The sequence below is a fragment of the Vombatus ursinus genome, unplaced genomic scaffold, assembly GCF_900497805.2.
Source record: "Vombatus ursinus unplaced genomic scaffold, bare-nosed wombat genome assembly UNPS02014945.1, whole genome shotgun sequence".
In the NCBI taxonomy this organism is placed as follows: domain Eukaryota; kingdom Metazoa; phylum Chordata; class Mammalia; order Diprotodontia; family Vombatidae; genus Vombatus; species Vombatus ursinus.
Genome location: NW_020954723.1, coordinates 24,023,101 through 24,047,088, shown reverse-complemented (window position 1 = coordinate 24,047,088; position 23,988 = coordinate 24,023,101). Strand labels below are relative to the sequence as shown.

General features: G+C 41.3%; 1 protein-coding gene across 1 annotated transcript in view; it reads left to right on the top strand.

The window, feature by feature from the left end:
- The first annotated feature begins 19,205 nt into the window (after positions 1–19,205).
- The window catches only part of YLPM1 (YLP motif containing 1), a 59,177-nt gene continuing 54,394 nt past the window's right edge, over positions 19,206–23,988 (top strand). The window contains exon 1 of the mRNA XM_027844731.1: positions 19,206–20,170. Within this exon, the coding sequence (XP_027700532.1) occupies positions 19,301–20,170 (870 nt within the window). The 5' untranslated portion in view covers positions 19,206–19,300. The remainder of the gene's footprint in view (positions 20,171–23,988) is intronic.

Here is a 23,988-nt window from a genome sequence, read left to right as displayed (position 1 = left end):
AAGAAACTTTAAAAATTTATTAATTGCTTACTGTGTGCTAAGCATTAGGGGTACATAGAAGATCATTACAGTGCTTGCTTTCAAGGAGCTCACATAATTTGGGGCACATATATGTATATATAAACTACATATACTATGTATGACATACATTATATTGTATGTGTACATATGCACAATACATAGACAATGTCTAATATACACCAAATGTGTGTATGAGTATATATATATGTGTGTGTGTGTGTATACAATGTATATATAATGTGTATGGTATATATGTCATATATAGTATATTTAGTCTCCCAAAATTATAATGTGAGCTCCTTGAGAGCAATTAATATAGGAGCTCATATATAGAATGTCTCATAGTCAGCTCTTGTTCCACCCTGGCTTAGAGTAGAAATTGTAGCCCAAATGAGTGACTTATGTATTTGGGGGTATAATTTGCTCCCCAAGATAGAGTAGGTGAACTTCATGGGTTCAAAGAACAGGTTTAGGTAGAATGGGGCAGAACGAACAAAGTCTAGGAGGTTATATTTAGAGGAAGGAATTTTAGCATTCAAGATCCTGAAAGCAGAATAGTTGTAAGTGATGCTGCTTTTGAAGTTGTGACCATCACCCTACATGACTGCTATGGAGTGAAGATATATGTTATAGGAGTTGAGAAGGTTAATGAATTAGAAGGCTAATGTGTTCAAAGTAATACCACCATGCATGTTGAGGTCCATAAGGATGAGGACAGGGTTTGGTGATGAAAGAAGACATTAAGCCAAGAACTGAATTCTCTGAGAAAGGAAGGAGAATACTTGGAAGGCAACCTATAACTACAGCAAGAATGTAGACCAGCTGATGTAGATGGACAGAATGAACCTCAAAGGAGAAATTTCTGATTGATGGCAGCAGAGGAAGGATTTTTCAGGAAGTGGTAATCAATCATTGAACATTTATTAAGCACCTAACTATGGGCCAGGCATTGTTCTAAGTGCTGGGGGTACAAAAAGAGGCAAAAGGCAGTCTCTGCCCCAAGGTGCTCACAGTCTAATGGGGGAAACATCAAGCAAATAAATATGTGCAACAAGATACATGCAGGATGAATAGGAAATAATTAATAGGAAAGGCCCTAGAATAAAGAGAGGTTTGGAAAGACTCTGTAGAAGATGGGATTTTAGTTAGGACCTAAAAGAAGCCAGAGAAGTCAATAGATAGAGTTGAAGAGCAAAGTCATTCCAGGCATGGGAGAAAGCCAGAGAAAATGCCCAGAGCCAAGAGATGGAGTGTTTGTTCTTGAAACAGCCAGGAGGCCAGTGTCACTGGATCATAGAGTATATGTTGTGGAGTAAGGCGTAAAAAGACTGGAAAGGTAGGCGGGGGCTGAGTTATAAAGGATTTTTAACGCCAAAAGAGAATTTTGTATTTGATCGTGGGTGTAATAGGGAGGCACTGGAGTTTATTTAGTGGGGAGTGATACATCAGACTTTCAATGTAGGAAAATCACTTTAGTTGCTGAATGAAAGATGGATTGGAGTGGACAGAGACTTGAGACAGGCAGGACCCAAAAGCAGGCTATTGGAAAAGTGCAAGTATGAGGTGATACAGTTTTCTCCAGGGTAGTGGCAGTGTCAAAGGAGAGAAGGGAGCAGGGCAGGGGAAAGGACAGAGAGGAAGAAAGTCGGGTATCAGAGAGATGTTGCAAATGTGAAATTGGCAGACCTTGGCAAGAGATTGGGGATGAAAGAGAGTGAGGGATCCAGGAGGACTCCTAGGTTGTGAAGCTGAATAACAGGTTCTTCTCCAGTAGTCGGGAAGGTAGGAGTGGAGGAGGGTTTGGGAAAGATAATGAGTTCAGTTTTGGACATATTGAGTTTAAGATGTCTACTGACGTCTAGTTTGAGATGTCTGAAAGGCAGCTGAAGATGCAAAATTGGACGCAAGCAGAGAGATTGGGGCAGGATAGACAGATTTGAAAATCGTCAAATCCATGGGAGCTGAGATTGCCAATTAAAATAGTATAGAAGAAGAAAAGAAGATCCAAGAAAGAATTCTGTGAGATACCTATGGTTAGAGGGTGTGATCTGGATGAGGATTTAGCAGAAGAGACTGAGAAGGAATGTTCAGATAGGTAGGAAGAGAACCAAGAGAGTATGGTGTTCCAAAAACCTAGAGAGAAGAGACTATCAAGGAGAAGAGGGTGATCAACAGTGTTAAAGGCTGCAGAGAGATAAAGGAGAACAAAGATTGAGAAAAGGCCATTGGATATGCCAATTAAGAGATCACTGGTAACTTTGGAAACAACAGTTTCAGTGGAATGATAAGGTCAGAAGCTGGATTGTGAGGGGTTAAGAAAAAAGAAGAGGAGAGAAAGTTACTATAGATGGCCTTTTCACGGAGGTTAGTCACAAAGGGCCAAAGGGTTATACAACAGACTAATCAGGAATAGAAGGATCAAGGTTGTTTTTTTTTTTTCAGGTTGGGAGAGACATGAGCGTGGGGTTTGTTTGTTTTTTTAGGCAGTAGGGAATGTACCAGTAGACAGAGATTGAAAATAAGTGATAGAATAGAGTGACAAAGGGGGTGGTATGTTAGAAGAGATGAAATGGAATGAAATCACTTGAGCTAATCCATTAGCTTTGGTAAATAAGGTCACTTCTAGTCACTCTAGATCTTAAATTGTATTATAAAGCAGCAATCATCAAAACTACTCGGTACTGGCTAAGAAATAGAGTGGTAGATCAGTGGAACAGGTTAGGTATGCAAGACACAGTAGTCAATGACTGTAGTAATCTACTATTTGATAAACCCAAAGACCCCAGCTTCTGGAATAAGAACTCACTATTTGACAAAAACTGCTGGGAAAACTGAAAAACAGTTTGGCAGAAACTAGGCACAGACCAAAATCTCGCACCATATATACCAAAATAGAGTCAAAATGGGTTCATGATTTAGATATAAAGGCTGATACTATAAGCAAACTGGGAGAGCAAGGAATAGTTTACTTGTCAGATTTATGGAGAACAGAAGAATTCATGACCAAACAGGAAATAGAGAACATTATGAAATGTAAAATGGATAATTTTGAGTACATTAAATTGAAAAGTTTTTGCACCAATAAAACCAATGCAACCAAGATTAGGAGGGAAGTGGAAAACTGGGAAAGAATGTTTACAACCATGTCTCTGATAAGGGCCTCATTTCTGAAATATATAGAGAACTAAGTCAAATTTATAAGAATATAAGTCGTTCCCCAATTGATAAATGGTCAAAGGATATGAACAGGCAGTCCTCAGATGAGGAAATTAAAGCCATCTATAGTCATATGAAAAAGTGCTCTAAATCATTATTAATTAGAGAAATGCAAATCAAAACAACTTTGAGGTACCACATCACACCTATCAGATTGGCCAACATGACAAAACAGGAAAATGATAAATGTTGGAGAAGATGTGGGAAAATTGGAACACTGATGTATTGTTAGTGAAGTTGTGAAATGATTGAACCATTTTGGAGAGCAATGTGGAACTATGCCCAAAGGGCTATAAAAATGTGCATACCCTTTGACCCAGCAATAGCACTTCTAGGGCTGTATCCCAAAGAGATCATAAAAATGGGAAAAGGACTCACATGCACAAAAATATTTATAGCAGTTCTTTCTGTGGTGGCAAAGAACTGGAAATTGAGGGGATGCCCATCAATTGGGGAATGGCTGCACAAGTTGTGGTATATGAATATAATGGAATACTATTGTGCTATAAGAAATGATGAACAGGCTGACTTCAGAAAAACCTATGGTCTGATGCTGAGTGAAGTGAGCAGAACCAGGAGAACGTTCTATACAGTTACAGCCATGTTGTGTGATTACTAACTTTGACAGACTTAGTCCTTCTCAGTAATGCAAGGATCTAAGACATCTCCAAAAGTCTCATGATGTAAAATGCTATCCACATCCAAAGAAAGAACTATGGAGTTTGATTGCAGATCGAAGCATACTATTTGCTCTTTTTTTTTCTTCTGTTTTGTTTTGTTTCCTCTTTCTTGTGGTTCCTTCTATTGGTTCTAATTCTTCCTTACAATATGACTAATGTGAAAATATGTTTAATAGGAATGTATATGTATAGGCTATATCAGATTGTGTGCCATCTTGGGGAATGAAATGGGGAGGGAGAGGGAGAAAAATTTAAAACTCAAAAGCTTATGGAAGTGATTGTCGATAAATCAAAATAAATTAATTTTAAAAAAAGAATAAGGCCACTTCATCACGTGAGACAGGGATGAAGGAAGAGATAGTGTAGAAAGCATCTGAGTGATATAAGATGAGGAAGAGGAAAGAAGAGACAGCTCACAGTGAATGGCTTCAATTTTTTTCTATAAAATATGAGGCAAGGCTTTCAGCTGAGAAACTGAGGGAAAGGAGAGCCATGGGAGATTTGAAAAGGGATGAAATTGGTTTGGAAGAGCCTCTGAGGAGAGTGGGATAGAGAGTTAAGACAGGTATAGAAGGTTTTCCTAGCAGCAGTAACAGCAAGGAATTTGCCTTCTCCTCTTCCTGGTCTCATGTATAGAGACTGTTAGGGAAGGAGCACCCGGTGTTAGAGAGGGTGATTGAGGGTATAATCTAGTCTGAAAAGAACCAGGTGTCTGTTAGTGCCAGGAGTTTATAAGAAAATGAAGTGCAGTTATCTAGGGAAAAAAAGAATTTATTAAAAATATAGCCGGGGCAGCTAGGTGGCACAATGTATAGAGCACCGGCCCTGAAGTCAGGAGGACCTGAGTTCAAATGCGGCCTCAGACCAAATACTTGACACTTACTAGCTGTGTGACCCTGGGCAAGTCACTTAACCCCAATTGCCTAAAAACAAAAAACAAAAAGAAAAAACAAAAAAAAGGAGATTTCTGAATGGAGGGATGCGTCTAAACCCTCTCCTCCTCACCACCTGAAAACTGAATGAATTGTGCCACATAAAGTAATATGAATAACAGAAGGAAGAGGAAGGAAACAAATTCCCCACATGCTAATAACTACAGGAAAAAATAAATAAGAGAAGGTTATGTCATTGATTCTGTTTGTACCCTGCACTCTTCTCTTCACAATTCCTAGTCAAGGGCTCCAAGCCCCATGTCACTTTGGCCATATCTATTATGGCCTCTTGGAGGCTCTCCTCAAACAGTGACTCATCTAGAATAGAAAGACACATGGGAGACAGGTCTCAGGGATTATGGGAAAGTGATGATGTGCTAGGTCAGAAAGGGTCCAGATCCTCAACAAATGCGTCATTGAGATTTAGAGATCATCACACTAGTAACAGATAGGGTCCTCCACCCAACCCAGGTATACACAGAGAAACCTCCAAAGTATTTTAGAGGTCATAGGATAGACAAACTACATGTAGAAAGCAAAGAGCAAAGTAAGAAATTCAGGTGGCCCTCTGGAGCCTTTAGAGAAGATTCCAGAACTGAGGGAATTGTGGGAACAGAGTGAACCACACTGATTGACTCCATCTTGTGACTCAATTCTGGCCCTTGCTCAGTTCGCTTTCTATTCACTTATGGATCTAGTACAATTTCTGTCTCGTAAGAAAATTTTATTCAATTATGGGAATTGTGAGAAAGCTTTATTACATTGTTTGAACCTGTCCCTACGTGGCTGGGAAGCTGGACTATCTCTATCTGCTGCTGGACCACCTCTATCTGTTGCTTAGATACCTTTAACTAACGACCTAGGTTATGCTGACCAGAAATCCAGTCAGATCAGATGATTGATGCAAGGAGTTTTCTCACAATTATACATCTCAAGCAACCCATTTGTCATATCTGAAAATTGGTCACAAACTGGTCGATCAGTTATTGTTTCCATGTTCCTTTGACTGAATACAGACACTCATGGGGAGTGGGACACTTTTTTTTTCTGATTTCAGGGAATTGCACCTATTCACTCTCCTCCTCCCAACTTGGAAATTCCCTAATCTTTCCTCCAATTAGAAATCAGATTATGTAATTTTATATCCTGGTTAATTGTTTTCATTTATTGGTCTTATTTGGTTAATTGTTTTAAATAAATAAAAATCTGTCTTACTCTGTATTCAAGGACTTTGGACTGACTGGGGAATCCAATGACCTGTTTATTATACCTGTTTTGTTAGTAAATTTTATAGCTCAAATTGTTTCCACAATTCTTTAGAACTCTAAGCCTGAACATTGCAACTGATAGCACCCAAGCCCAACCTAACCAAAGCCTTTACCCAGGCCCCTGACTGCCAGAGTCAGAGACAGTAACTTCAGGGCATTCCGGGCTGGTCCAGCATGATACTCCCTGCCTGAGTCAAATAGCTCCTGAGCCCAGCCTGATTCTTTTCCAAGATAGTGACTGCAGAAACTGAGCCTGAGAGAGCAACTTTGAAGAATTCTTAGGTAGTTGTAGTTGAACTTTTCGTCTGAGTCAAACAGAGCCAGAGCCTTGCTCAACAATGCCCAAGCAGAGTCCAAACTGAGTTCAAAAAGTAGCTTTGGGGACTCTAGGTAGGGTCTAACCTGGTAAAATCCAGTCCAAGCAGTCCCTGAAAACTGGGAAGGAATGCAACATAGGAGTAAGCCCTGACCCCAGAAGCAAGGAGAAAGCAAAGGAGAGGTACTGGAGTTCAGTGACAAGAGGAGCCTCTAGGGAGAGTATAACACTGTAAACCCTTAGTGTGCCTTGAAAGAAGGACCTAAACAAATTGTGGTGCATGAATTTAACAGAATTCTCATGTGTCATAGGAAATAATAAAATGAACAATTTCAGGGGAAACTGGGAAGATCTATAAGAACTTATGCAAAGAGTGCATATAAGTGGATAGAAAAGAATAGTTAGAAATATGTCTTTACAGGAAAAGCATTACAGATAAAACAATAGACAGACCAGCAAAAAAAGAAAAACTAGTAAACAGATGAAAGTATCCAATAAAATGGATAAATATCAGAGTGAAAACACCTGAGTAAAAGGAAAGGGTTCTAAAAACTTAAAATTAGCACACACCCCCAGAAGTTATAATAGATCAATGGTTTGTAAGAGCATTAAAAGAATTAAAAGAAGAATTAGGGATAAAAATTAGGACATCAACTAGAGCTCTCAAAAAACAAATCTAAAAATCAAAGGAATAGAGGATTTAAGGCAAATAATGGAGAACCTCTCCAAAACAGTAGATTCTAAGAAGACAAAAACATATTCAGTACTCAAAAATTAAGTAGAAGAAAAATTAACAGAAAAAATCAAAAGACAACAAAGAGTAGAACAAATGAACTCTCTATTAGCCAAGGCAACTGACCTTGAAGTTAAAATATGCAGAGATAATATGAAGGTCATAGATCTTCCAGAAAGAAAAAAAAAACCATAATGAAATAGAAATCCTGGATACCATATCTCAGGAAATCATATAAGAACTTTGCCAAGAAATATTGGGCACAAAGGCAAAGTACAAATAGACTCCACAACAGTTCCAACAAAAGTAAATCTCAGGTTTAACTCATCAAGAAACATCGTCATAAAGCTTTAGAATTCTAATATCAAACCACAAATATTTCAGACAGCCAAGAAGAATCCTTTCACATGCTAATATAAGAGTCTGAACCATCCAAGACATGGAGAATCAAAAGAAAATTTGGAATATGATATTCTAAAAGTCAAAGATTGAAGAGGGACAGAGCCAAGATGGCACAGAAAGGGCAAGGACTTGCCTAAGCTCTCCCAAATTCCCCATCAAACAACTTTAAATAATGTCTCAAAACACATTCTGGAACAGCAGAACCCATAAAAGGACAGTATGAAAACAATTTTCCAGCCCAAGACAACTTAGAAGGTTGGCAGGAAAGGTCTATTGCACTGGGGCAAGAATGGAGCACAGGCTATGCCACCACAGGCCATGCCACAGGAAACCAGCAACAGGTCTTGGGAGTGACTGCATCAGCTGTAGCAGTGGCTGCTTCTGGAGTTCTCAGCCCACAAATGGTAAAGGGGTCAGAAGGAGATTACAAGGCTCCTTTTGTTGCCACTGGGCACAGGACTCTGTTGCATTATCCATACTCAGAACCAGGTCACAGTCCTAGGTGGCAGTCCCAGCATGAGGAGGAGCATTAGCACACCAGAGTTTAAGGCTGCAGGGGAACAGGGACCCTGATCACAGTTCTAGGGCAGAAAAGAATGTTTGAGGTCACTCACAGACCAGAGCACAGGCCAGGTGAGTAGTAAACACGTCTCTCTTTAGATCATACCATTGTGCCGGTTGCGCCGTGCACTCTTCTCCTAACAGGAGCAGGCTGCCAGGGTCATACTTACCAGTCTTGGGAGCCCACCCGGATAAACATAGAGACGAGCCCGATCGGGAGGTGCAAGCACTCGAACTTTATTCAGAGGCCATCCCAGCAAGGCCAAGCAGGAAAGCAAGATCAGGAGCAAAAGCAAGAGAGAGCGAGCTCTGACCCCTACCGCCCCTTATATACCTTCCTAGCCCCTCCTCCTCAGCCCGCCTACCAGTGAATGATTGTAGGATCAGATACCGGAAGGGGATGTCTGGGGTTAGCACTGCACCAAGGGAGAGGACGTGACAAAGGATAAGCTAGGCCCAGATACCAGATGGAGGCGTCTGGGGTTAGCGCTGCACCAAGGGAGAGGACTAGACAAAGGGAGCTCGTTCTCTGCTGTCCCACTCCCACATGGCACAGCCCCCTGCCTCAGGAGCACATGCTCCGGCTACTTCCCCGTATCCTGTTCCTACCCCAGTTCACCACAACTCCACCTGGCACAGCCCCCTGCCTCGGGAGTGTGAGCTCAGGTTACTTCCTAATATCCTGTCCCTGCCCCATCTTGCCACAACTCCCATGTGGCAGCAGCCAACATCAGACAATCCCTCACATACCATCTTAGAAGAACTGAAAGCTTATAAACCCCCCAGACTAGCTTTGAAAACAGCTGCATAAAAAACCTGAAGTTTGGGATAGTGCCCCCTCCACCCCAGGAGCAGAGCCTGACTTTAATATAAAGTTAGAAAGTCAAGAAATAGGCTGGGAAAATGAGCAAACAACAACAACAACAAAAAGATCCTGACCATAGAAAGTTACTATAGTGACAGGGAAGATCAAAACACAAACTCAGAAGAAGACAACAAAGTCAAAATTCCTACATCCAAAGCCTCAGAGAAAAATGTGAATTGTTCTCAGGCCCAAAAAGAATTCCTGGAAGAGCTCAAAAAGCATTCCTGGAAGAGCTCAAAAAGCATTTTAAAAATCAAATAAGAGAAGTAGAGGAAAAATTGAGCGAAGAAATGACAGTGATGCTTTTTGTAATGAAAAAAGAGTCAACAGATTGGTAAAGGAGACACCAAAAAAAAAAAAATTACCAAAGAAAATAACACCTTAAAAAAATAGAATAGGCCAAATGGTAAAAGAGGCACAAAAATCCAATGAAGAGAAGAGTGCCTAAAAAAGCAGAATTGGCCACATGGAAAAGATGTACAAAAATTCACTAAGAGGCAATGATCAATTTGTACTACAAAATACCATATCCTGCAAAATTGAACTTTATCATCAATGAAAGAAAAATGAACTTTAAACAAAAGAGAGGAATGGGAATTTTTCCTTCAAAAGAAGCTAGAAGTGAGCAAAACATTTGACATGCAAATTCATTAAATAAAAGAAGAACAAGAAAGATAAGCAAGTATTTATAAAAAGAAAAAAACTAAATTTAATCAATGCTTACATACTTCTAGGACTAAACATAGCTTTGGATTTTCAAAAACTATCTTCTTTCTTTGAGGTCCATGAAGAGATCAAAGAGAATTTCAATAGACACATTTCAAAGAGAGTCCAAGAAGCAAAGAAAGAACTCAATAATTGTCCCTTGAATTAGGATCGAAGTTCCCCCATTAGTATAGTGAGGAAGGATTGTAGAGAAGGGAATCTAGAGACACAATCTTGTTGTGGTTCTTTTAGTCTCAACTTACCTTAGGGGAGTGGGACATTTGGAGAATAGATCCAAAGCATTGGAGAATAGAACTAAGTGGGCTGAGAAAGCATCCTGTGGAAAAAGTAAACTCTGAAGGTATCATGACATGTTTCTCCAGAGGACAGGTATGAGATAGATCTTTTGAGATGAGTTTTTCGAAGGAAAGTGACTACTTCAAAGGGCTCTAGGAAGAGGCAATGTTTCTCAGGGCCATGTTCTACCTTAAGGGAGGAGCAATTTAGGTCCCCAAAGGGACTGGGTTAAGAAGATGGCTGAAAAAGGTGGATACATGGGTCCAAAAGGATGATGTGCTAGACCCAGAATGAGCAGATGATAAATCGGAGGACTTCAATTGGACTGGGTCCTATAACTCTGGATACAGAGGTCCATATGGTACTACCTCTTTGAATTAGTATTTCTAGGAACTGGGCTCCTCAAAAGTTCTTTCAGATAAAAAGGTGAGAAAGGGAAGCGTGAGTGAAAACAATTACACTTTTAGATGAGCTAATTAAAGGATGGAACACTTATAAACTGTGAGTTGTGACTCTATATGGGGTCAAAACCCACAGTTTAAGAAGCGCAGATGGGGTCAGGAGTGGAAAAAAGTTTAAGAAGCCTGAGTGTCATAAAGAAAAAAAAATATTTAAGAGCCAAGCCCATAAAGAGGGGGCAAAGTCATAAGGAAGAAAATGAATTAAATAAACATTTATTGGGAAGGGCTGCATAGATGAATGTTATACAAGCCAAAAGATGAGATGGGGATGGAAGGCAGAGAAGATCCTATATAGTACTCTTATCTGGTCTTGGAAAGGAGAGGGAAAGGGAGAAGGGGAAGAAATCTTGTGTAGGATAATAGGATAATAACAAGGTGGAGAGTGAGTTAATATAACAAACCGCAGGAACTTAGTACATTTTTAAAAGAGGGAAAAATTAATATTATAAGTTAGTGGAGGAAAATACGATTGTAATCTTTAATGTGTTAGTTTATTATATTATTCAACAATCAAAGAGAATGTCAAAATAAATTTAAAAGTAAAACCTAACGATTTTCTGCATACAAGAACCATTAAGACACATGTAGGGTTAGATTAAACTTCTGAATAAAATTATTTTATTTGATTTCTGTTGTTCATTTAGAATTTTTGATAGTCAATTACTTGTTTAGTTAAGAGTTGAGCTGTTTCAGTTCAGCACCACAACTTTTTCTTATTATTCTCTATTCTTGTTTTCAACTAATCCTGATCTTAGCTCTCACAAATTTATGGTCTGGCTATACATAGGCAATTGACTTAGGCATAACTTTCTGAGTCTGTTTTTTCAAGTGTAGCCATGCTACAGAAGCTGGCTGTCTGGACTTACGGGAATTGTAGTCCACATGGATGAAGTAAGTTCCTCTCACTTAGGGGCTGTCTAAATATGTAGATGCAGCTGGCTTACGGGTGGCCTGAATAAATATGATATGATAAATATGGTCTAAGATCTGTAGTAAGTAAGAGTATGTAAAGATAATAAGAGGAGAGCTGTACTGACAGTACCAATAACCTAGGTGGGCAGAAGGGCACAGGGTCCAGGACTGCTGGAGATGGGCAATCTCTCATCCAGGCTCCAAGAGGAGCTTTGGACTAGTTTTGTATCTATCAACCCCACCTCAAATATTGCTAGTCTGGGAGTGTAAACCTACATTCAGAATAAAAGCCACTATCCTTGGTTGCTCTCAAGAGGAAAGATAGCCCTTAGCTTACATCTGCCATCAAATGCTGATTACAGAAAAAGAAAACTACAAATATCTAGTAAACCTCTTTATTAAAGAAAAGAAACAGAAATCAGACAACTTATACAGACTAGTACTGATGAGGCATGCTATCTGCCTCCTGCCATAGAGGTAATGGACTCAAGACGCAGAATGAAACATATTTTTGGACATGGTTAATGTGGGAATTTGTTTTGCTCAACTATGTATGTTTGTCAAAAGCGTTTTTGTTTTGGTTTTTCTAGTTGCAGAGAGAAAGATGAAAGGGAGGAAAAAATGCTTGATAACTGAAACAGAAAATTTAATGTGATAATTAGAAAAAGAAAAGAATACAAGAAAAATAAGCTTACCAAGAGTTGGGAGATGATGTTTTGAGACAAAGGGAGAGCTTTTGAGTTTTAAATTTTTCTCCCCCTCCCTCCACATCTCTTTCCCCAAGATGGTGCACAATCTGATATAGGCTCTACATATACATTCCTATTAAACATATTTTCACATTAGTCATGTTGTAAGGAAGAATTAGAACCAATAGGAGGAACCACAAGAGAGAGGAAACAAAACAAAACAGAAGAAAAAAATGGTGAATAGTAGGCTTCGATCTGCATTCAGACTACATAGTTCTTTCTTCTTTGTGGATAGCATTTTCCATCTTGATGTCCTCTCTTGAAGAAGTGTGTCTCCAGCAGTATGAGGGAGCATTCTTTTGGAGAAGAGAGGAGGGGGTAGGATCAAGGGCACATGAAGTGGAGTTGGCCTTGACAAAGAGAAAGGCCACCTCATTATCAGAGATCAGAGGAAATGAGGAAAGAATGGGAGATGATGTTTTGAGACAAAGGGAGAGAAGAGGGAACTGATGATGAATGGCCCCAATTTTCTTTTTCTAATTATCAAATTAAATTTTCTGTTTCAGTTATCAAGCATTTTTTCCTCCCTTTCATCTTCCTCTCTGCAACTAGAAAAACCAAAACAAAAATGCTTTTGACAAACATGCATAGTTGAGCAAAACAAATTCCCACATTAACCATGTCCAAAAATATGTTTCATTCTGTGTCTTGAGTCCATTACCTCTATGGTAAGAGGCAAATAGCATGCCTCATCATTGGTCCACTGGAATCATGGTTGATCACTGGAATGATCAGAGTTCTTAAGTCTTTTTTTTTTTTTTTTGCTTTTTGGTGAGATAATTGGGATTAAGTGACTTGCCCAGGGTCACACAGCTAGTAAGTGTTAAGAGTCTGAGGCTGAATTTGAACTCGGGTCTTCCTGACTCCAAGGTCAGAGCTCTATTCACTGCACCACCTAGCTGCCCCTAGAGTTCTTAAATCTTTAAAAGGTTTTTGTTGGAGATAACTTGCTGGTGCAGTAGATAGAGCACTGGCCTGGAAGTCGGTAGGACCTGAGTTCAAATCCAGCTTCAGATCAAACACTTGACACTTACTAGCTGTGTGACCCTGGTAAAGTTACTTAGCCCCAATTGCCAAAAGAAAAAAAAAAAAGGTTTTTGTCTTTAAAATGTTGTTATTGTTGTATAATTTGTTGTCCTGTTCTGCTCACTTTATTCAGCATCAGTTCATACAAACCTTTCCCATTTTCTCTGAAATTTTCCCTTTTGTTATTTTTTATGTCACAATAATATTCCATTAGGAGGCAGCTAAGTGGCTCAGTGGATAAAGTGCTGGGCCTGGAGTCAAGATCTTAGTTCAAATCCAGCCACACACACTAGCTGTGTGACCCTGGGCAAGTCCCTTAACCCTGTTGCCTTGGTTTCCTCATCTATAAAATAAGCTGGAGAAGGAAATGGCAAATGGGTCTAGTATTTTCACCAATAAAACAGGACACAACTGAACAAACAAAACCAGAGAAGGCAATAGAGGAGCAGAGGAGCAAGATAATGAACGTAATTCAGAGATGGAGTTTGGCAAGGGATTTGCTGTGATTGTAGAGTGGAAGATAATGCAGAATTGAGTTGGTTAACTATAGGGTTGAGATTGGGAAGAGAGGAAATTGAAGTCAGAGCAAAGCAGGGTTTAGGAAGTACTGATGGGTGGAGGGATTGGAAGTCATTGTGAGGGCTAAGAGTATGTTTAAAAGGAGTGAGACCCAGCATGGAAAAACAGGAGGTTGCGGTCAAATAGAGAAATGTCAGAGATTTTTGTTTTGTTTTTGTTTTTATCAAGGAAGTAGAATACTTGTGGATAATGGTGAGACACAGAGACCCTATGTGTGGTTAATACGTAGCAGAGGAATAGACAGCCATTTTCTCTGGCTGTTCCCCATGTAAGGAATGCCCTCCTTCCTCAACTGCAACTACTGACCCCTCCAGCTTCCTGTAAGTCTCAATTAAAATGCCACCTCCTATAGGAAGCTTGCCCAACCCCCTTCCTATTTATCCTGTATTGCTCACTTTGAATATTTTTGTTTGCATATTCTCTCCCCCGTTAGATTGTAAACTCCTTGAAAGCAGATTGCCTTTTGCCTCTTTTGGTATACCCAGTACTTAGCAGAATGCCTAGCATATAGATGTGTTGAATAAATGTTTATTGATTGATGGGCCTAAGGAGAGGCAAACTGATCCAGGTCAGAAATGGAGTAGGTTTTCATACAAATTCAGAGTGGAATTTGGATGAATAGCATATAGCAACACTAGTATGTGCTAAAATGGTTTAATGATACTCACGTCCAAGCACAGCATAAGAGGTTATGAATAGACGTACAGCAATTTAGTTAGTATAGATCTGCAAATGGCCTCCTGACTTAAAAATTAAAACAATTTTTACAATTTAGAAACTAAAAGAATTTTTAAAAATCAGCCCACTGCCAGCCCATAGACTACAGACAGAGCCTTCACAGCCAAATGAGTCCCACAGGGTAGTTGCATGCAGGTTGGTGGTCCAGATTGGCACTTGGATATGAACTCCAGCTGAAGAGGCAGAGCCACTAGGGGCCCAGCTTTACATAGGATATTCCTACAAAAGACTTGCCATGACAGCCGTCACCTCACTGGTGGGGTGGTGAGGTTAGGGAATATGAGTGAGGTTTCTAAAGATTAACCAGGAAGGCTTACTCAGGATGAAGAAGGTGAAATTAGAATTGTGCTGCATCAGTAAGCTTGTGAGGAGTTCAGAAGCTGGCTCTAACTAGAATCAGGTGCCATTATAAGCCTTAACATATCACTATTGTATTAAAGCAGCTATGCCTGGGAAAGTGGAATTATAGACATCTCTGCCTATTCACAGGTTAAATCTTCTGTGCTGGTCAATAGCAGAATTATGCCTGTGAATCACCACTGTACTTTCAGCTTTGGCCAGATAGGGAGAACCAAGTTTCAGGAAAAAAGAAAAGAAAGAAAGACAAGGAAGGAAGGAAAGAAGAAGAAGGAAGATGACCTGGGGGTGGGTAGATTGACAGCCACCATGATCTACATCCAGTGATAAATTTAAATAGAATGAATTTCAAAGGAGGGGAGGTTGCTGAGTTATGGCAATAAAGAGTGTGTCTGGAAGTGTCCCTGGGGAGTAATGGTCTCCTCTAGGACCATTTTGGATGGGGGAGGGTGGAGAATATGAATGAACACACAACCAGGGGTGGAGAGAATGTCAGGGACACAGGGTCATCCAGAGGAAGCCAGATTTCAGTGACAGCAAGTACATGGAAGAAGTATGAAAGGAAGAGATCCAGAATGAAAAGTAAATTTGCTCCTTTTTGGAAAAGGACCTCCAGAAGGTATAGGGCAAAGGGTGAGCAGAGCTGGAATGGGACACAAATTGGGGATAGAGATAAAGGAATGAGAAGTGAGGACTGGAGATTGTTCACTTAGGTAGCCAAGAGGGGTAGCTAGGTGGTGCAGTAGATAGAGTGCTTGGCCTGGAGCCAGGAAGAGTCATCTTCCTGAGTTCAAATGTGGATTCAGACTCTCAATATCTGTGTGACCTTGGGCAAGGGGCAAGTCACTTAAACATAACACTTAACCCAGTTTCCTCATCTGTCAAATGAGCCGGAGTATCTTTGCCAAGAAAACCCTAAAAAGGGTCACGAAGAGTTGGATACAACTGAACAACCACAACAGGTAGCCAAGGGAGAGTAACAGGTAGTTCGAGCTTGCTAGCCATAGGGGTAGTGGTGGGTTCCAATTGAAATGTAATAGTCATAGTCTCTACAGGATGGTGTTTTAGGGCAAAAGACCAAAGATGCTGGGCCTTGGTCTCTCTATCTGTTCCTGTGGATTGGGTGTCAATTCTATTTGCATGTCTCTGAATCTATCCCCTTTTCTATAATCATACAGTCATCATCCTAGTTTAAGTTCTCATAACCACTAGCCTGGACTATTGTAAAAGTCTCCAAACTAGTGTCTTTGATTCAGTCTCTACCATCTCTGGAAATAGTTTGTTCTATGTAAGAAATAGCAAGTACATCTTCAGACATATCAAACTGGATGTCCAGTAGACATTTAAATTCAACATGTCCAAAATTGAATTCATCTTTCACTAAAAACCCTCCCTACCTCCTACTTTCCCTGTTACTGCAAAGGGTAATACCATCTTCTCAGTCCCTCAGGGAAGGTAGGAGGTAGGTGATGGGGATGAGATCTGAACCCCTAAAAGGAAAACACCATGTCTTTAAAAACAGCCCAGTCCCTGAATTTTCCCATACATTTCAGTAGCCTAGATCACTGGTGGCTCTGCCAAGGCATCTGGCCCACCCTGATTACTTAATTAGCTTACTTGACACTCCTTAAGCCCATCCAGAACTTACCACAGTCTTTCTGGTTAAACATATCAGTCCCATCCTCATCAAATGTGAAGATTCCTTAAGAATTTAGCCTGCTTATACTGGCATCACAAATACCTCAGATTCACTAGGAATCTCACCTACCCACCCAGTATCATAATCAATTTGCTACTTTGACTGAAAGAAGGCTTGAGTGGTGGAATTCTTTCAAGGAAGACTCTCGCTCTGTACCCTTGCATTTCAGGGTTCCTAGAACCCCTAGACCATAACAGTAGGGAAGGTTTAAGGGGAAAGATGAATTCAGTTTTGGACTTTAATTTAAGATGTCTACTGGACATCCAGTTTGATATGTCTAAAGATGTACTTGCTATTTCTTATATAGAACAATCTATTTCTAGTCTCTATGCCTTTGCTATCACTTCTGCCTCTTAGAATCTCTAGTTCCCTTCAAAACTTAGCTCAAGCGCCACTTCATATATGAGTCCTTTCTTGATCCCCCCAAGTTACCAGTATCCCCTCAAAAATAATTTCATATTTTCTTTATATATATTTTGAATTTATTTATATTAGGGGATGTTTCCCAGATAGACTGTAAGCTCCAGAGGGGCAGAGACTTTCATTTTTGTTTTTTATCCCTAGTAAGTACATAGCAATTGCTTACTAAATTCTTATTGACTGATGATTGATTGATTGATTTGGGGTCTGGCCTAGCTGTACCAGGTAACATCATCTCTAGATACTGTAGTGCGAGGAAGATGGGGCAAATCTCAGCTGTATACATCTTGACCTCCCTGTTGCCAAATCCCAAGCACATGTATTCCTCTGGTAACCCATTTTCTCAGAGAGATGGTTTATGATGCCATAGTTCATGCCATAAGTGCTATAGGAATTCAGAGAAAAAAAGGAGAATAATGTGGCTTCACATTGTCAAAAAAAACTTCCTGAAGCAGGTGGAATATTCACAGGGCCTTTATAGATGGGGACGATTTAGATGAGAAACATGGTGGTATTCCAGGCCAAGGGATCAGTGCAAGCGAATATAGAAAAGTGGGAATGAGCATGGCATGGGAAGGAATGAAAGGATTTAGGGATGGAAAAGACTTTGGAGTCCTTGTTCTTTAGTCCAATTGCCTCATTTATTTTACAGTTGAAGAAACAGGGAGGATTGTAAAGAATTCAGGTTGGGTGGGGTGGGGATTTTTAGGGCAGCTGTAGGAAATAAGATGGGAAAGATAGGTTAAATCATATTGCAGAGAACATTTAATGCCAACCTAAGGAATTTAAACTGTAGAGAAGATGCTGCTGACTCTGTAAAGCAGAGCTTCTTCTTCTTCTTCTTTCTTCAGGCCCAGAAACCTTCCCTAATGTTGTGGTCTAGGGGTGCTAGGAACCCTGAAATGCAAGGGTACAGAGCGAGAGTCTGCCTTGAAAGAATTCCACCACTCAAGCCTTATTTCAGTCCAAGTAGCAAGTTTATCATGATACTGGGTGGGTGGGTGATATTCCTAGTGAATCTGGGTTATTTGTGATGCCAATATAAGCAATATAACTCCAATAGGCAATTGGGGCTAAGTGACTTGCCCAGGGTCACACGCTGGTGCTCTACCCACTGTGCCATCTAGCTGCCCCGGGAGCTTCTCCTTTTAAAAAAATTTTTTTTTTCAAAATTATAACCTTGGCAAGTACCAACAAGCATAAACATTTCCACATAGAAACAAAAACAAACAGAAAAAAGGTTGTATGTGACACTGTGAAACTCTATAACACATACCTTAATTTTTTTTTTTTTTTGGTGAGGCAACTGGGGTTAAGTGACTTGCCTAGGGTCACACAGCTAGTGTCAAGTGTCTGAGGCCACATTTTAACTCAGGTCCTCCTGACTCCAGGGCCAGTGTTCCATCCACTTCACCACTTAGCTGCCCCCTTAATTTTTAAAAAGTGTATACTTAACCTAGCAGTATCAATACCACTTTGCTTCTGTGTTCCCTTGTGAAGTCCCTAAGCAGACCTTGCTTCTTAAACCATTTTTTTTTTCCTCCTGAACTCCTTTGGTAATGTGGTAAAGCCCCTTCTCAGAATTATGTTTTTAAATGCATGAAATAAAAGTACATAGGAAACCAATTGTGTTGAAATACAGTTGTCAATTCTTTTTTAAAAGACCCCAGGTTAAGAATTCCTGCTGTAGAACATGAGGAGCCATTCACATTCGGATTTTCCTTTACCCATCTGTTAAAAAAAAAAATGGAAATGGGTGGTCTAGAAGACTGATTTCTTTTCAATTCTAAATCTCTCATTCTAATTTTCAGTAGATCAGTTGTGGGAGATGAGGTTGGAAAGGCAGCTGGAGTCAGATTGTGGAGAAGCTTGAATGCCAGGCTAGGGTATTGCTACATAGGGGATCCCTGGACATTTGGGTCTCAGTTTCCTCATCTGTAAAATGAGAGGAGTAGATTGTCCAAGGTCCCTTCCAATTTTTGACCTTTGATGTTGTGACACGGACCACATCTTCCAGGTTAGCATGGTAGCATGTGATTCTATGGCAACGTTCCACAGCCGGAGACAATTTCCGGGCCTGAAGAAAGATGGCAGCCAAGAGTCAACATAAGACAGGGCCGCTCTACCTTGCCTTTGTTCTCCTCTCAATGGTTACTGCGCAAGCGCGTTGGGCTAGACCCCGCCCCTGCCTTCGCCTCTGCAGTCGCTGGCGAAGGCGTTGGGCGCCTGCGCAATTGCGCGATCCGTTTACACGCTCCGGGGCCTGGAGACGCCGCGAGTTCCGGCTGTCGCGGCGGCTGCAGACCTCTGGGTCGGTTGCGACGAGTAACGGCGCCGGGGGTCTCTCTACCCCCTCCTCCGACATGTACCCGACTTGGGGCCGGTATGGCGGAGCCAGCCATTACCCGCCGCCCCCGGTGCCTCCGCCGCCCCCGCCCGTGGGGCTCCCCGAGGCCTCCCCGGGGCCCGGCGGCTACTCGAGCGCGGCGGCGCCGGCGGCCCCTGCCTCCTCGGGCTTCTTGAGCTTCCGCGAGCAGCACTTGGCGCAGCTCCAGCAGCTGCAGCAGATGCACCAGAAGCAGATGCAGTGCGTCCTCCAGCCCCATCACCTCCCCCCGCCGCCCCTGCCGCCCCCTCCGGTCATGCCCGGCGGGGGCTACGGGGACTGGCAGCCGCCGCCTCCGCCGATGCCCCCGCCGCCGGGGCCGGTCCTAAGCTATCAGAAGCAGCAGCAGTACAAGCACCAGATGCTCCAGCAGCAGCACCGAGACGGGCCCCCTGGCCCAGTACCCATGGAGCTGGATTCGCCTCCCGAGTCTCCCCCAGTGCCCCCCGGTTCCTACATACCCCCATCCCAGACTTACATGACCCCCAGTCAGCCTCCGCCCTCTTATTTCCCTCAGTCTTCATCCCAATCCTACCTGCCACCAGCTCAACCATCCCCTTCCCAGTCCCCACCTTCCCAATCCTACATTGCACCTTCCCAGTCCACCTCTTCCTATTCCAGCTCCTCTCAGTCTTACTTGCCCCATTCCCAGCCTTATTTGCCCCAGTCCCAGTCATCTCCTTCCCACTCCTCTCAGTCCCATTCCAAATCACAACTGGCTCCACCACAACCCAGCCCTTCTGGTACCAGTACAACTGCCCAGCAAGAGCCGTTGGAGAGTGGTGCCAAGAACACAAGTGCTGAGCAACCAGCCCCTCAACCAGATCCTTCCACTATGACCCCACAGGTAAGCATTTATGTTGGACAGAGGGTTTGCCAGTTGGGGATCTCAAGATTCACTTAGGAAAGAAAGTTCCTTAATGGAGCATGCATATTTTGGAATCTGGAGGGGTCATTTGTGATTAGTAGGATTCAATTTACTAGGAATAAATCCAGAGGATTATGAAAGTATAAAAGGTCTAACCTAAGCATACAGACCAAGGAAATAATCAAGGTTGCACAGCCTCTTCCCTGCTTAAGAGAGAGATATTTATAGTTTATAAAACAGAGTAAACATTTAAAGATGTTTTAGATGCTCAGGATTAGTGAGATGAGTAAAGGATGACATCTCAGTTAAATTTCAAATTTAACTCTTTAAAAAGTGCTTCTTCTAGGCTCAAATTTTTTGCTAAATATGATAAATGGCTTTTCCGTAACCAATATTTCCATTGAAAAGATAAAGAAAACGGGTTTGTGTTATACTATGAATATGTTAGTATTTGCCAAATTTTAACTATATTTTTAAAATTAATTTTGAAAGCCATTTATAGCTAAACAATTTAAGTTCCTAACTAGGGTTCTTTTCAGAGCCCAGTTCTAACTGGTTTTGGAAAATGAGGATTGTCTTGAATAGAGTGGCCTTGTTAAGAGTGTTAATTGTTTTTGTATTTGAGAGCTCCTTCCCATGAGGCACTTGCTTTGGAGTTGCACAGGTTTCTCTCTTTACATTTGACGTTTTTGAGGAATCAGTGGCTCAGAAAATTAGTTATAAACTCATACATTTTTTTACTTGGCAACAGTAGATTAATTCCATCTTGTTGACTATTAATAATTCAGCTGAATTCAACAAACATTACCTTCTAGACTAGGAAGAAAAAAGTCTGCCCTTAAGGGGCTTATATTTTACTAGGGTTAGAGTTGGAGAAGTACAACCTATGCACAGATAAGTTAATACAAGGTAACTTGAGAGAGAAGATGCTAATGATTGGGAGTGGGGGGTGATATTGAGGATATGAGAAGGTTTTGTAGATGAGATAGCACTTGAGCTGGACCTCAAGGGAAGAAAGGATTTTGAAAGGCAGAGGTGAAGGGAAAGGTATATTTCTAAACATGCACCACAGCTTGTGTGACTACATGAAGACAGGAGATAGAATATCAAGTAGAGAGAACACTTAGTATTCCTATTTGTCTGGAATAAAATGAAATAAGTATAGGTTGGTGCTAATGGGGTTGTATTTTATCTAATAGGCAATGAGGAACTGCTGCTTTGTGAAGGGAAGATTGGTGATGGGGAGAAATTGGAGACAATAATAGTTCTGGCCAGAGGAGATGAGGCCCCAAACTAGGGTGGTAGCAATGGAGAAGAAGGCAAAAGAAGGAATGGGACTTAGCAGCTGGTTGGCTAGGGGAGAGGTGATGTTGGGTGGAAAAGAGAGGAGTTAAAGTTAACTCTGGTATTATTAACCTGAGTAATTGGGAAACCGGTGATGCTGTCTGTGGAATTAGGAAGTTTGGAAGAAGGGCAGGCTTAAGGAGGAATATGATGAGTTTGGTTTTGTTCAGATTTAGTTTGAGATATCGATAGAATATGATATCTAGGTGGAGGTGTCCAGGAAGCAGTTGGAATTGTGGTACTAGAGTTCCTGAGAGCCTGCATAGAGATGACTATTAACCCATGGGAGTTGATAAGATAACCAAAGAGGAGAGAGTTAAAAAAGAAAAAAGAGCCTAGGACAGATCTTGGGATTCACATCTGTGAATAGGGGGTGAAAGATTTGTGATGATCCAGCAAAGAAGACTGAGAAAGAACAGATTTAGAAAGAGGGGGAGGAATGCCTACTATGTTCCAAGCATTTGATAGGTGCTTTGTAAGTATTATCTCATTAAGAGAAGGGATAAGTGTGGTGTAGTAGAAAGAACACTGGATTTGGGTTGAGGTGTGATTTTGCTTTTTACTGCCTGTGTAATCCAGGGGTGTATGGGTTGTTTAAAGGGGACTAGCACTTCTGGTATGAGGGCTTGCTGAGCCCTTTCCAGGGCTGCTCATCCACCTGGCACTCAACTCTCACCTGTGGCTTCAAGAAGCTGTAACATGCACAGTGGTCACACCCCAGTAAACTGTCTTGGTAGACGGGGAAAACCAGATTGAGGAGAACTGATGGGCTTCAAACCTGTAGGTGAATTAGAGGGGTGTCTATCCCAAGCCTGTGAAGACGTCCCCTGTCAGAATGGGAAGATGAGAGCAATTTGTTCCAACAACCATGAAGGTGGCTGAAACAGGCATTGTGGAGTGCTTAGAGCTTCATCAGACATCGAAGACAACAAGATCATCCACTACATCCTGGGCCATCGCCAGTCTTCTTGACTTTTGTCTTACCACTAGACTTAGATGGCTTAGAAGCAATAATGAAGTCGACAACTTGGTGCAACTCTGCCTTGCTTATTAAATTCAATACACGAGCAAGTCTAGACATCACCTGTGATGTCATTGGTCCTCTTTGAAAATGAATGACAAACAACAACAACCCAGGGCAAGTCACTTCACCTCCTTTTGGGCCTCAGGTTCCTCATCCATAAAATGAGGGGAGTTGGACTCTTTATCTGTAACGTCTTTTCCAACTGTGTATTTATGATCATATGAACCATTATGAAAACTAGGGGAGGAGAGAACATTGAGAGAGGAAGGGCTAGTTGTTAGTGTCAGATGTGGCAGAGTACTCTAAAAGGACAAAGACTGAGAAAATGCCATTGGATTTGGTAGTTGAGATCATTAAAAACTTTTGAGAGTGCAATTTTAATATAGTGGAGGGTTCAAAAGCCAGGGGTTGAGAAGTAAGGAAGTGGAGGCATTGAGTATAGACACCTCTTTCTAGGATCTGGCAGTGAGTGAATGTGGAAGGATATGGAACAATAAAGTGAATAGAAGAAATGGGCAAGTGAAACTTCATTAAGGATGAATAAAGCTTGAGAGTGTTTTTAGGCATTGGGGAATGAGCCAGTTAGTTAAGGAATGATTTGTGATGAAGGAATGATCAAAAGGGAAGATTTCTTGCAGGGGATGAAATCAAGGACATGTAGAGGGGTAAGTGTTGGCAAGGAGAAGAGAAGGGGCTTGAGGAAAGGGACAAGATTCAGAAGTCACTGTAGGGAGAAAATGATTCAAGGAAGAGTAAAAGGATTGGCCTATACTAGCAAGAGTCTAGTAATATTGGATACTGCATTAATTTGTATTGGATTCAGTCATTATGGTTGTTTGACTACTTCTCTAGCAGTATCAGCAGCCCAAGAAGTAAGAGCAGAGAAGGCAAGTGGTAGAGGTGGTAGTAGTAGTAGTAGTGGTGGTGGCAATGGTAGGGTGACTTAGGGTTGAGGATGGGCTGGTGTGAATTGTGGAAGAACAGAAGAGCAAGGGATTAAAGGGTAGAGGATAATGCATAATTTAACTTGTCCAAACTATGATGCCAGGAAAGTGAGCCTAGAGTAAGGATGAGAAGAGAGAAAGTGTGGAGATGGTGTTGGGACTAAACGTGGAGATAAGGATGAAGAGTAAATTAGGGAGAAGAAAAACAGTGGGAGAGATGAAAGGTAAGAAAGAATATCAGAAGCTTATACCATAAAGTGATGATATTATCTGTTGTGTGCCCATTCCTGGGGGTAGCTGAGGCAAGGTGAAAGGGAGGTAGGTCATTGGAGTTAAAGAGTGACAAATTGGGGGGACCAGGATATTTAAAGGGACGTTATGTCTACATTAGTGTGGATATTGTAGTCCTCAAGTGCAGGACAGGGGTTGAGGTAGAAGGAAGTCTGAGCACAGGTACTGAACTTCTGTTAGGAGGGAACCTGCTA